The following is a 14,847-nucleotide window of genomic DNA, read 5'->3' on the forward strand; positions in this document are numbered from 1 at the left end:
TAGTATTCAGTTTCCCATGCATTTACTGTAATTATTTGATTTAAAAAAATATATCGTATGTCTACTCCTTAGCCCTTAGGGAACTGATGTAGGAGGGATCAGCAGGAGCTGCTATTCTTCAGTAGCCTCTATACAATCCTCCAGCTTCAGTTGTTTTCTTAAAACTTGTTCCTCTGAAGTGTTGTCATCTTTTCAGCCCTGGTGATTTTAGGGAGCAATTATTTACTAAGGTGAATTTCCATGAAGCAGAAAGCAAAATGGGCTGAAAATTGGAAATTATTAGGGTTGCCAGGTGCAGACTTCTAGCTCTTTCTCCTTCTTCAGCAAAGAAGGCATTTCCCAAAGCTCGATTAAATCTCTTAAATTGCAGTTTAGCCCAGCATAAGAAAAATAAGCTCAAATACCAGATCTGAACTAAGTGACTAAGCCATGTCCTGTTGTGTTGGAATTCAATTGGTTATAGTGCACAATAATCTACTTTATTGTCATCCTGGCCTTAACTGTAGCATAAGATGATTACATTGAATGTGTATAATAATAAGGCTTACACTTTGTATATAGCCCTTTAAATATTTTGGCAGACCATAGAAAGAACCTTTACGTGCAAGGCTTGATTAATCCTTTTCCTCTGTGTATAGAACAAGTAGCTGCCAGAGCTCAAGGGTAAAACCTATTAATAATGTCTCTGGCAGTCCCCGCCCTCCTTCACAGTGTATTCTCTTCTGTTCACACCAAACTCCAGGCTTATTATCATTTTGGTCTCTCTCTTTTGCTCTCCCAGTTTATACATAGCAATCAGGGTATTCTAGCAGAACAGTATCTAGTATAAAAGTGTCTAGTATAAAATATTTGCATGAACTCTGTTTTTTCAGTGACAGGGAAAGAGAAAAGGGGTGGTAGTGTCGTGGGCAGCCTGGCCCCAGTGTAGTTTCCAACAGCTGTTCACACTCAGTATGGCAGAGAAGACCCTTGGAACCAAGTTTAGGGAAGTGCTTTCACAGGCAGCTGTGTCTGGTGTGCTCCCAGGGGGATGCACGTGCATCCAGTGACGTGGCTGTGCAGCCCCCAGGGAGCACTCCTCTGACTTGGGGTGGCTGAGGAATTTCTGTCGTTCGTGTTTTCATATGGGAAAGCTGAAGCAGGATGAAGAAAAACATTTTTTATAGGTTCATGTGATGAGGTGGCTGTGCAGCCATTGGCACCCTTGCTCTTCAGCATCAAAGTCAAAAGAGATGTTAACTTAAAAACACAGCGTTGTTGCCAAGAAAATGACTCTTTCTACAGAGAGGTCACACTGGCTTGTTGTAAACCATTACTGACCTTGAGCAAATATTAATCCTGAGTTCTGACTGCTAACCTATACTCTTTATACTAGAGAAAATTATTTAATCTTTGGCTTTCTGTGAAGGTTAGTTCCTTTACCAAAAACTTTTCAGCATGTTTTTGTCAAAAGTAAGTTCAGCGTTTGTATTATAGTCTCATGGGTATATTAATAGCATAATACAACAAAGAAAAATGGCATGTGGTGAAGGTTTTAAGTGAAAAATATTTATTATTCAGAAGACTTTCAAGCAACTTAGGTCACCAGATCAATAAAACATTTTCATTTGGAAAGTACTTCCCATTCTGGCGCAGTGTCTCTTGAGCAGCAGCAGCAGCTGTAAGGATGGATGGTGGGTAGTTGTTACCAGAACTGCAGTGTCCTGTCCTCCCTTGCAAGATCTTCCATGGACCAAAACAAACCTTACCCTCCTGCCTTTTTAAATAAGGTTGTTACAAAAGTACAGGGAGGTTAACAGAGGTCTAGGTTGTCCAGGGCTCATGGCATGTGTTGGGAGACACCTCACAGTAGCTTATGCCGGCTTGAGCTCTTGGGGCCCCTTTGCTGGGGTGTTCCTCAGCCTGAACTGAAGGAGTCTCACCCAAGAAGTAGCATCCTCTGCCTCCCCTCTACCCACCCTCCTCTGCAGCGGCAGTGGCGGGGGGACCCGGCCGGCCCCGCCACCACAGCTCTGCAGCCCAGAGGTGGCAGCATTTCACCGGTGGGCAAAGGAGCCCCGGCACACAGTGGGGACATTCATGGGGATAAGTGCTTTGGGATCTTTTCGGCCAAAAGCACTGTGTAAAAAAAAAAAAAATTAGGGTCATAAGGTGTCTGGGATTTTTGAAGAGCCAGTGTAACAGTGGTCTTTTATTATTAGTGAGTTTACAGCCAAGAGCTGTCCCGTAAATGAGCAATGCGATTTAGGGATTATTTTTTTTTCCTTTAAAAGCAGGAATGCTTGAGACATTAAAGGTGGTCTGGCAGCTTTTGCTGTGAGACTTCTCTTCATGTTGATCTGTACACTGGCTTTGTATCAACAAGAGAGCACCACGTTCTTGCAGACAGGCAGGGGTCAGCACTGTGTTTGAACTGGACCGCACGCTGCTTCGTGCAAGAGCACAGTTCGTGGTGTGGGGACGGGAAGAATGTGATAGAGTGTTTGGCTGTATGGACTATGTGAGCTGCATGCCATTAGTTAGAAAAGATGTGAGTCTGGAATGCATAGTTTGCACATAGCTTGCTGTTATTTATTTATTTTGGAAGGATGGGGAGGAAGATTAACTAATACCCATGAGCCCACCTGATGTAATTCAGGTGTAGGTTTAGGAGTCAGGTTAATATCAGGTATGATTAGATTTTTATTGTGTCATTGCCTGGATTAGTGTTAGAGTACGGACAGCCTCAGGTCCTTGAGCTTATTTAAAGACCTTCATATTTTCCGTCAACAGCTGTATGAAGTTAGGGAAAGGGAGGCCATGGGATTTCTCTTTCTCAGCTAGTTTATTTGTGAGGTGGTGAGGTTAATGTGGCAATATCCCATGCTTAGTAGAGAGGCTTTTTGGCTTTAAGCATTGTGTGTGCTCCCTTCAGATTTATGATTTTGACCCCAGCCTGGCATTATCACACTGTCAGTGGGAGTATGGAGCTGGTTGGAACCTCCAGCTCTTGGTGGTAATCTCTCTTAATTAGTTTACCGTTGAAACAATTGTCCGACTTCTTGCCTTTAAACAAGGGAAGTTTGCTCTATCAGTGGTTGATTTCCCTGAGGGAGGAAATCCTGAGGGGGGTTATCAGTGAAAGAAAAGCTCTGGGCTCCACTTTCAAAGTGATGCCATGTATGAAGCATGCATCAATCCTGTTAGTACTGCTTATTATTTCACAATGGCGTGTCAGGAATTACAGGCACAGACTTTTCTAAGGACTCTTGCAGACCTTTATGCACTCTCATCCTGAGTCAGGATTTTGTGGAATTATGTGCTAATAAAAGCTAATTTTACACATTGAAATTGCTCTTTTAATCTTTCCCTGACTTCTCCACACATCTCTCCTAGCCTTCTAATTGTCGACTTTCTGCCAGGGAGCCCTCTGTGCCTCATCATTAGGACTAAAATCTGCCATCAGTTAACACAGAGAGCTTATAAGTGAGAGCACCCCCTCCCTTGCATTGGAGCGCAGACAGTAATAGACACTATAGTGGCAGCACCAAAGGGAGTTTTACTGTGTATTTTAATGACTTGTGCTTGATTACATTTGCTAGATTGAACTGAAGTTCATTTAGTAATTGGTGTGATTCTTACAGGGTACACATTTGACATTCCTCCCTCATTAAAGAGCTCCAACAATGGCTGTTGCAACTTTCATCTCAAGGGTGACCCTCTCAGATACATATCCAGTCTTTTTCTTTTGATAAACCACCCAACCCGGCATTCATTACCACTTAACCATCTGCAGCCAGCCCCTCCTAGTACCTTCTCTCTCTCTCTCTTTGATGATATAATTAGGAGCCTTCTGTATTATCTCCCTCGAAGCAATAAGTCTAGGTGCGTCAGCTCCTGCATTGTTTGTTATTCGATTCTCTCTGTATCAGCTGTTCTTGGAGGCGCTCATTTTTCATATGTTGTAAAGATTAGCTGATGGAGTGGGAGATCAGAGGCATGAGACGGGAGCGTGGCTCTCGATATTAGTAAGCAGATGCTCATTTGAAATGGTGATGGGGTTTGCCATTATCTGTTAGATTATTTGACTCCTTTGCTTTTACCTGAAGATAAACTGGTTTAAGCACTAGTCAGTGAAAATGAGCATCATCTGTAGTGGCTTGTTATGATAGAGTGCTCTTATCAGTCTGGTTTAGTGTGGCTATTCTCTTCTTGAGCCTGGTTTACAGAAATCACAGCTTTGTTTATGCATGTGCCCAAACTTGCCTGTTTGACCTTTGAAGCTGTGATTATAATATTAATCTATGGGACTATTCTGTTGCAAATCACTTAGGTGGTCTGTATTTTAGAGGATTTCATTGTGGGACCTCCCTCTCATCCAGCATGATGTTCCATTATTGTTAGTGTATTCTACATTGAAAGCTGACTCAGACTGGCGTTTCAGTACATCTTCTGTCTGGCTACTTTTTGTGGGGGTTGTTTTGTGTGTGGTGGAGGAGCTGGGATAGCACTGTGCTACTATTTGTCCACTTCCACTGATTTTCTATAACTTTGTAACAAAGTTGCATAGCTACGGAAAATCTTGGTACAATGCTTGCATGCAGATACAAACTGCAGCCCACAAATCCTCAGTGTCCTGTGGTGTAGCTAAATAGCATTATTCCAGTGTGCAGGTGGGGAGACTGCGTGTGTCAGAGCCACACAGACACTGGCGACAGAACCAGCATTTACTGGGGAATTCCTGTTTTACAGCATTGCTTGATGCCTAGCCCCTGCAGCCTTCCTCTGCCTGGTGTTTAAGGGGGAGTGTATGAAAGATCTTGAATAGGAAGAGAAAAAAACTGGCATTCTGGCACTAAAGAAATTTTGGCTTGTTTGTCATTTTCAGGTTAAAAATTGGATTTTTTCCTTCCATTTTTGCCTCTCCTTCCTATGTTCCATCTGTTTCTATATTTTTACATGTTTATTGCCTGCTCCATTGATTCGTTAATTTTCCCAGTAAACTATTTTATTCATTACATAAATACAAAGGAACCCTTCTCAGAGAAGAGGAAATTTTTCCCTCTCATACACACACAAAATGTGGAAACCATTCTCAGGATGCAGAGCAGGAGGAATCTGCTGACTTCCAACTGCAAGATCTAATTAAAATTAGTGGATTCCCTATCCTCTTTGCATAAGGAACATTGCTATTTGGGCTGTCTTCCACAGCAACATCTGGGCCACTGATAACATCAGTACTGCAGCATTGCTAGGTGAGCTCATGTTTTGTTAATGAAGTAATCTACTGAAAGTGCATATATCATTTTCTAGTACCACATACTTCACTGCAAAGTGTTGCACTACTATTATAAGAACTTTCCTTTTGCAAATGAGACTTAAAGAATTTTGTTATAGTCAAAAATATGTGTAGCTTGAATGGCATGCTTGAGAAATGCCACCTAAGTCATGAAATGTTAAGACTTAAATACTTTGGTAGTTCAAGGCATTAATTGAGAAATGCACTGAAAAATGGCTTACTAGAACACCTCATGTTCTTGGTAGCTTTGGTGTTACTAAATATTTGGTGTGGTAGATTGGTTTACTGTTTATATTTATATGCATGCCCAATTTGTGAGTGATCCTTCTGCTGAGCTAACTGCATAATAAAAGTGCTCATGATCACAAACATCTGACTTTAGCATGTTCTGGAATAAGCAAACCAAGTTGGATAGAGTACACTGATAAAAAATGTTCATTCGAGCCTAATTATTAAATCCAGACATCAAAGGAAGCAAAATGAAAACAGAGACAATTTCAGGTGTGGATTGAAATTTCTCTCCTTAATAGCCTCTGACCGTGAGTGCAGTTATGGATGTCTTGAACAGCTCAGCATAGTTCCTGACTGTTGTTGTGTTTTGTCTTTTTTAATCTGCAGGCTAAATATTCTTGTGGCTTTTTTGTTCTGAGAACTAGTGGCAAATGTTCAGGCAGCCAGAATGCTCTCGAATGAGGCCACAGATTTGTGGAAGGGAAAGTAATATTGGCCTGGAATATCTAGCTTGTTTGAAACAGGTTCCAAAAAGGGTTTCCATTATCCAAGAACAGAGAAAGCATAAAGAGAAGCAATAGAAGCAGTCAATGAGTCTTTACGGTTTAAACTTTGTTCTTAAAATTTTGAAGCTACCAGAGATTCCTGAGGTTCTGAAATATGAACCTGACGCTGCTCCAAAAGCAAAGACTTCCCTGTTTGGCTTATGATGAGTGGGGGTTTTGCTGATCTTTCCCACCTTACTGGGCTGGATAGCCAAATGCTTTGTAGTTGAGCTGTGGCAGTCATTTGTAATGTGTAGCATAGGAAAGGTGAACAGACCCCATCTCCTTCTCCTCTTCTCCTCCAGGAAGTGTCGGAGAAAATACAGTAGTGTTGTTGTTGTGTTTGCTAGCAGAACATGCCCAGCCTTGCATATATATTAAGGCAGGCACTTAGCCAGAAGCTTTGAATTATTGTACCCTGACATTACCCACTGTAACTTTTAGCACTCTGGGCCCATTACTTTGGCTTCCTGCCCAGTAATGTGCAATTTCCACTTACATGAGAAGATGTAGCAGGAGTAATGACTCCTTGGAGGAGGTGTTTTCTTTTGCAGCAAATCAGCCCACGGCCAGCAGGTGTAAGTTTACAGACACAGCCCAATAATGGCAGCCTGAGCTCTTCTGTTCCAGCAATCCTGTTCCATGGAAAGGAACAGACCTTTGCACACTTGTCACTATCCCCTGACCTCATTGCAAAGTCAAGTTTTTGTAAACAGCCATGCAAAAGCTCCATGATTTCCCTTTCTTTTTCTTTTCCAGGCATCCCAGAATGCACATCAGAACAGGACTGATGGATGCCCATCTCTACTGTCTGAAGAAATATGTGCTGGACTTTCTGGTAGAAAACAGGTAAGAAACCAAGCAACACACAAGGTAGTAGCAGGAGTTTGCATTGACCTATGGTTTACACCAGAGCTTTTAAAGGAATTTTTTCCCATTAAATTAGCTTGCATGAAATAGAAATATAAAAGAAACCAGTTTTCAAAATATTTAAACTATACTAAAAGAAGTAACAAGAATTATGTCTGAGTCTCTTATTAAGATCTCTTTGAAAAAACAAAACAAAACAAAAATCCCAGCATAAGTGAACACTAACATTTTTGTCTCTTTTATGCATTCTTTTTTTTCCTAATGTATCTCTTCTTTTTGGCTGCTGATTTTACCAGGGCTTCCCTATTGTTAGGCTTGTGAATACATTTCTGACCTTTGATTTCCCCACCACAGTCTGTTTTGGTCTTTTGCAATCACCTTCCCTCTGCCCCTTCACATCCACCACCACTGCAGGTGGGCTATCTCTGTAGCATCCTATGTTTTAGCTTGTGATATTCCTCTGTCAAAACTCTGAGACCACCCACTGAGAGTAAGAAAAACATCCATTTATGGAAGCGGAGAAGGATCTTAGCTATAATATTTCATGAAACAGACAAAAAAAAAAACCCTGTTTGTCTTTTAAAAACAAACAAATGAACACTCCCCCTCACAGTAAGTAGTTCAGTTTTGGAATTATGTCTTGTTCCTAGACTTTTTATAGCCCTCTCATGCCCATTACATATACTGAATGCGCACTGAGTTCTCAAGAGTTTTTCTACCCTTTTAAGTAAGATAAAAGATACAGGGGCTAAGTGTTGTGTTCATAGTACATTTTCTTAGCAGATAAACTGACATGTGAAAAAACATTGAGGGTGGGAGATTTATGTTAGTCTTGACTATATACAAATCTGGTGATACAGCTGGATACATGCTTGAAGGAGCTCTTCCAGAATAAGGGTCTGTGAGCGAGTTAAAATTAAGTGGAAAATCTGTGTTAACCCCGAGGGCAGTTTCTTACCAGGCATAAGAATAAGGCTTAGCCAACACTTTGGTACACAGGGGCATTGTACAAGTTATTTTAGTTCCCACTTGTGTACAGAAATGTGTGAAAGGTAAGAAAGCTTCAGGAGCAGCAGATGCTTTAAACCTGGAATAAACCATTCATTTAGTGTATTTTAGAAAGTTGGTGAGGCTTTGGAATTCTCATTCTTCCTGTGGTAGCATGAAGCAGTGTTGACACCTTTCTTTTGTCATGAGCATGTAGGATTCATTTATTAAAATCCTAGCACCTAGTTTTGCTGGGATTAGACATTTCTGAAATATTAGACATTTCACACATTCAGTGATTTTTCCCTGGTATTTCATTTGATTTTGAATTTAGATCTGTGGGACAAGGATGGTCCTTGTCAGATATGCTACTTAGAGAGGTGTAAATAGCAGTAACTTCAGATTTCAATTTTTTTTTATGCTATTTCAGTGGAAAATGGTGAGATCTTTGACTTTGTCAGTCAGAATTTTACCTTGTATTAACCAAAGCCAGTAGAGTAAAACTCTTCTAGTTGCCCCCAGATCCCCATACAAGAAGACTACTGACTTTTTGCAAGTATGACCGACTAGGGATTTTTTTTGTTGTTTTCTATAGCGAGATTATTCTCTGTCTTCACTATTTTTTGAAGCTGTGCTGCTTTTCTGTGACACTTCTATGACAAATAGATCATTACAGCCTCTAGACAGCATTTCTTAAGACCTGATAGCCACATATGGCTTACTGATGGTAGATAGCTGCTTCATTCTCTTTATTACACAAATGCTGCTTATTCAGTCAGTTGAGAGAGTCAATTGCAAGTAATGTGCTTAACTGGCAAATCTGGGGAATGGGACTTTTGCCATGAGGAATAACTTCAGCTTTCAGACTTCTGGCACTGGTGGGCATTTGCAGCTTGTTTTTCTTCTCTGAGGAAGGGGAGGATAGTGCATACCCAAGGATCTTTCCATGTTTGGCAGCAACATGCCAAGACTTTTGAAAGACTCTTGGGATTTTTTTTTTTTTTTTAATTTTTTTTTTGCCTCAGAAGTACTGACATCTACATAATTGTTTGGGTTTAAGGATTCTTTTTAATACTTTGCTTTTTGATCCAGAAAGAACCTAAAGTAAGATTTTGCCTCTCTGCAATTCTGCACTGACTGGAGAAGCTCAGATGCCTTGTTTAAGTTGTGCATGTTTAAAACTAACAGCAGGGACTGGAGGGAACAGTGAAGCTCTTGTACAGTGCCAGGAAGTACTGACACAGTGTACTTCCTCAATATTACAATATTTACATTGTGTTAATATTTTAACAGCGGGGTTTGATGGCAGGCAGAACACCTTTTTTCATTGTTTGTAGCTCAGTGAAGCATTTACGTTTTTTCAAATGTTTTTTTGACATACAAAGTTGAAAAGATGTTGCCCACCAGTAAGAAATTCAGTTGCTACAACTGGCTTTTGTAGAGGGAAATTATGATTACTTCCAGGTTGAAGCATTACATGAAAACTGATGTGGTTATCTGTATGGGATCTGTTTCTTCTTCAATGAGTCCCAGCTTAGCTGCAAAGATATGGCAAGAACAAGTTCTGCCTGGGTGAATCTTGTTTATAGCTGTACCTGTAAGAGTAATTGGCATTCAGATTCATATATGTGCTGTAAATGAAGTAAAAAGTCACGAGTAACTAATATGAAAACAGAGGAAAAAAAACATGAAATGGCTAAACCTTGGTTCTGTCTAACTATAAAAATCTTACTTTAGGATTTGGAACAACTTTGTTGAGTGGTAGCTTTGCAAAAAGGCTGAATGTTCAGCTGCAAGATGAAGTCATGATACCAAGGATTTTTTCATTAGGTCAATCTCTGTCTTGCTTTGTGGTACTAGACAGATCTTTTGATTTTTCTATGCACTTGTTTCCTCTTCTGGGTGGGATTGTTTGGAAAATAATCAGTATTTGTTTGGCAGCAGTGAGATTCTATGATGAGAGAAGTTAGGGGAGGTCAAAATACTGTTTGGTAGCCTGTAACTCAGTTTGTAGTCTTTTAATACATTTTTATGAACTATTTTAAAAGGCCTGAATTTATGATTATCCTGCCTGAAGTTTTATTGCACTATAGCAAATCAAATTCTTGAGTTTTAAAAGGCAGAACTTGCTAGTGCCTTTGAATAAAAGTCAGAGGAACTATCCTGTTTATTAGAACACCCACAAATATGTATGTCCAGACAAAAATAAAAAATACCATGCCCCTAATGTAATTTAAACCTGGGGAATTTATTTTTCAGGAATGAAACAGCTTTTTCTTTCCTTTCCTAGGAGGAAAAAATGCATTTTGGCAGTTAAATCTCCATCTATCACTCATCCACTAGTTCAGCACTGGATCCTAGTGAAGTCAAGTGGGCAAGGGTCCTACCCTGTCCAAATCTACCAAGCTCAAACGCTCATGGTTCCATGCTGGCTTGGGCAACAGCTGAAGAAATTCTTGCCCATAGCAGTTTATTTCCTACAGCTGGAATTTGTTCCTCCTCTTCTTTCTATACTTCTGCTTCACGAGGGTAGGTTGATTAAAAAGTGCTCTTTAATCAGCTGCAGTGCCCTGGCAGCCTCTGCTGCCAGGGATTGGGAGCTCCCAATCTGCAGGGATTGGGAGCACTGCCCTCGCATGAGCGTCTCCATCCCTGCATCTGCAGTGGGTATCCAATCACTGGTCACTTCTGGGTCTGTCCTCATGAGATTCACAAGAGGTCACAGACCATACCCTGCTACCAGCTGGATTTATCCTGTCTGAACAAGGAACTGTGACCTCAATGTGAAGCAGCTCTTGTTTGGCTGAATTTTCTGCTGGTGGTACCTGGCCCTGGGGTTTATTGCAGTGGAGGCCTTTGATTCTTCACCAGATTCCTTTCTTTATCAGTGAAATTAGACTTGCTGAGGTAGGTCTTGGTGGAGAGTGTGGAGTTGTATCACACCTCCACATGGGCGCAAAGTCGGTTAAAAATACGAGCTCTTTGTATTTAGGTGAGAGCTTTCCTTTCCTCGGATTTCCTTTCAGAGCAGAGCCAGCCCAGGGATCTCATAGCTGCCACACTCTATGGCGTGGGAAGACAGGCAAGCAGAGGCCGTGTGTGCTGCTGGAGCTGCTCTGCCAGCCCAGGGCAGGGACAGTTGAAGGTGAACACCTGCACCACACGATGAACTGCACAGTATTGCTTTTCTTAAAGCGATCGTTCCATGCGCTGAGCCAGCAGCGAGACAGAAGCAGAGGCTGTAGCTGGCTGGGGGCACGGCTCCACCCCACAGCTGGCGGGCCTCACACCCCTGGGGCCCTGGAGTGGCAGCCAGCACAGTAGCCAGTCCCTTTTTTGGCACTCTCCTGAGTGCTAGGTTGGAATCCTGCCTCGCTGCTGCATTCGGAGCAGATGGAAGAAGAGAGTCCTTATTCCCTTTCCCCCGTGAAGTTCACGTGTAGCAGAGGGCAGGGTGTGGGCCCGTGCCGTGTGAGCCCTGCGTGCTGCACGGACGTGTGCTGCTATTTCTTTGCTGTGTGCTGACAGTTGGCTTGCTAGCAAGCTGCTACCAGGAGAAATGTGATCAAAGGGAAGTTGCATGGTAGCTTGTGTTCTGCTTTTCCTGAAAATTTCTAAAGCTTTGGCCTGGTGAAGTAAGATACATAATTGAGAGGAGGGCAGAGGGGAGATAGGTGTAGAGCAACCCCTTTCCTTGTAAAGTTTTAACATGGAAAATTCAAACTTGCTTTGGTAATTTAAGTCTTGAAGATATGCCTCTACATATCCTGTGAATATGCTTAAGAACATATATAGTATGCATTTATAATACATGTATATATGAATGGCATTGTGCCCAAAGTCAGTTGTGCAGGTACCGATGGCAGCATTTGTTATATTTGTTAGAATTTTACCATGCTCACAGCTGAAACCTGTAGGCATAGGGGGCTGCTGTGTTCACCCCTCATTGAGGTAGACCATCAAGTCCAAAGCCAGATCAAGGCTGCCTAAAGCAAAGTAGTATGTGGTCCTAATGAATAAGGTTCCCCAAAATAATTTTTCTCGAATTCCAGCATTGCAGAGCTTATCTAGTATATTAGCAATATACTAATCAAACCTAAGTTACAGGTTGAGCATACAAAAAGCCATATTTAAAAATACTTACTTTGTTAATTGTGGCACTTGCCAGTTAATAAGTGCCACAGGTGGGGCTCCCTTTGCAACGTTTTACTTTTGTTTTTTCCACATATTGTGGTACAGCCTCAATTACATGACTTTGTACCTTGTTTGGGTTCCCCCCCACCCCCTGTGACCATTCCTTCATTTATTGCCTGAGTTGCTTACTGAAGGAGACACTGTTCAGTGTTGTACACAACTTCTGTAGTTCAGGTGAAGGCCACCAGCCTTAATCCCTCTTTAAACCATGTCCTGAAAAGAAGTCAAATTCTTTGTTTTGGAAAGGTAAAAGTAAATATGTTCCTCTTGCTCATCACTGATTCTGTAATGCCAATTAACTCTTTTCAACACATCTATTAGTGAAGCTGTGGCTTTCCCCTTCTGAAAGGGAAACCAGGGTACACAAGACCTGAGGTTTGAAGCAGGTTTGTCTAAAGTATGACATTTTTCACTTATTAATGTTATACAGGGAACTTGTAATGTTGAAAAAGTCTTCTCCATTGATGATAGCTGTTGCAGGGTGATAATCAGTGGCAACCTGCAGAAATTAGATTTATGGTCTGCATGCGGCACCATCCATAAAATCCTCTGACAGAAGGGAATTACAAAAAAAAAGGTAAAAATCAGTTCTTCAGGCATCATTCATTTGTCTTACATCTTAGCAGTTCTTTTCTCCTCTTGCAGCCCTCTGCCTTGTACATTTAACACACATGTTCTAACAAATGAGGCATTCTTCTGCCTCATTACACAAAGGTGATCCGTCCCCAGGGCATAGTCCATCTTTGCATTTGGTGAAGAGGTTAAGATTGGTGAGAGAGGAAAAGTAGGTGTGATTTTAAGGATTGTATCATAATGTGAACACACAAGGTCTTAATTGAGGTATAAGCAACATGCTTCTAGCTTTTCTTGAGTGCCCAAACTGTTACCATGATATTCTTTGTGTATATATATTCATGTATGTGACACTTCTAGAATTAATCAGTGAGTCTACTGTGACTCTTGCTAATGGACTAGCTGTTACCAGCACAGATTTATCACCTTTCAGGTCAGCCACCAGAAAGAGATGGGATGCTCTAAACTTCAAAGCATATCCATCTCAGCATTTATAACCTTGGCCCAGAGGATGCTCTGTTTCTCTGTGGAACAGTGTACAAGTACTTCAGTTGCCTTGCAGAAAAGAGAGAATGGAGTGTGCCCAAGGTAGAAGTACTTCTACATTTTAGAAGTAAAAAAACCCAAACCAAACAGGTCTCTTCCAAGCATGTGCAAACAGTGTTTTTTCAGACTTAGCCTGGTGTAGTATGGGCACTTTTCCTGTTTACAGATGTAATGCCCAGACGAAAAGACAGCCCTGTGCTGTGCCAAGTTCTAAGCATGGAAGTGCAAGAGCTTTTCAGCACAGCAAATGAAATATTTTTAACATGATCAAAACAAAGGGGTTTTTCCATAATTTTGTTCTTGGAAATAGCTGAGACATTTTTGATGACGTTATCCAAAAAATAATCAGCTTGAGGGAAACACCTGGCATGGGTAATTTCAGCCAAAACAGTTACACTTTGGCAAAGTTTACAAACAGATGAAAACAGAAACTTAAAATAGGAAATTCTGGGCAATTTTTCTTTAGGCACCCTAGTTGCCCCACCTCTGAATGGTGGTCATTTCAGATTTGGTGGAGGCAGATGCCACTGTGTGCTTGCTCAGATGTTGTGGGTTCTCTGTTCTCCACCTGAGTGTCACATGCACTTTGTGACATAAGATCTTCAGGCTTCATTTCTAAAGACTGTGTGGGCATATGTAAAACAAAATTGACAACACACATGTTCCTCTTATATATTAGGACATTTCACATGCTTTTATGGTGTCCTTCCCCCTTTTTCCCCCCACCCCTCTTCCTCCTAAAACCACGTAAAATTTTATTGTGTCTAGAAATGTGTTTTGAAAATCACCATTTTGTCCAGTTTCTAGTCCTTCTGAAGTTTTGGATGTAGAAAAAGCCACAGTTTCCCAGGTACAGTCACCTGGGAAGTGGGCAGCTCTTCCTGTGGCCAGAAGGATCAATTGTGGTTCTGGAAAGGTAAGAATGACAAACAGCAGCACTGTGCTCACATCAAAAGGTCTGAGTTGGCAATTCACAGGGCCTTATCCTGGGAATGCTGAGTGCTAACATCTTGCCTGCCACCAGGGAAATCCACTTTCCCTGGGGAGCCCTCCTCTCAGGGTGCACCCTGTGAGAGTCTGAGCTGTAGCTAAGAAAACAAATCAGCTTTCTGCAGTTCTTCCAGCGCTGGAGATCCGCCTGCCAGAATTTGCCAATAGAGAAACTCTTTTCTGAACTGAGCAAATTTACAGTAAAGTTTATAGCCGAAGTCAGTATGATTTGTTTACAAAGTTAAACACTGGAGTTTGGGTTGGGTTTTTTTTTTTAACTGCTGAAATAAATAAGAGCAAATTGTGTGAGGTCATAGTGCTCTGCCTGTCCAAACTGCTTCAGCTGCAATCCCAGAGCACACTTCTCTGCTCAGCTCCCCTCTGCTGTGTCCAGAGAGCCTCTGCTGGGCCAGCACCAAGAGGGGAGAGGAAGGTTTGCTGTCTCAGTGCTGTGTTGGGAGATCTGTGGCCATGAAAAGAGCTGCAGCAGAGCCACCCTTCTCCCTCGATAAAGGGCAGGGCAGTGTGAGCTCTTTGGAAACTGGAGGTGTGAGTGACTGTCTCTGGAGCTGCTGCTTGAATGGCTGTGTGCTCTGCTGTACACAAAGGCCCCTGCAGGTTTATATTAAGGTG

The 14,847-nt window shown here is 41.7% G+C and overlaps 1 protein-coding gene across 1 annotated transcript in view; it reads left to right on the forward strand.

The window, feature by feature from the left end:
* The window catches only part of EIF2B3 (eukaryotic translation initiation factor 2B subunit gamma), a 105,121-nt gene that overhangs the window by 49,785 nt on the left and 40,489 nt on the right, over positions 1-14,847 (forward strand). Inside the window, exon 5 of the mRNA XM_009088668.4 lies at positions 6,814-6,903. Coding sequence (XP_009086916.1) covers positions 6,814-6,903 — 90 coding nt within the window. The remainder of the gene's footprint in view (positions 1-6,813; positions 6,904-14,847) is intronic.

Source organism: Serinus canaria, chromosome 8, assembly GCF_022539315.1.
Source record: "Serinus canaria isolate serCan28SL12 chromosome 8, serCan2020, whole genome shotgun sequence".
In the NCBI taxonomy this organism is placed as follows: Eukaryota; Metazoa; Chordata; class Aves; order Passeriformes; family Fringillidae; genus Serinus; species Serinus canaria.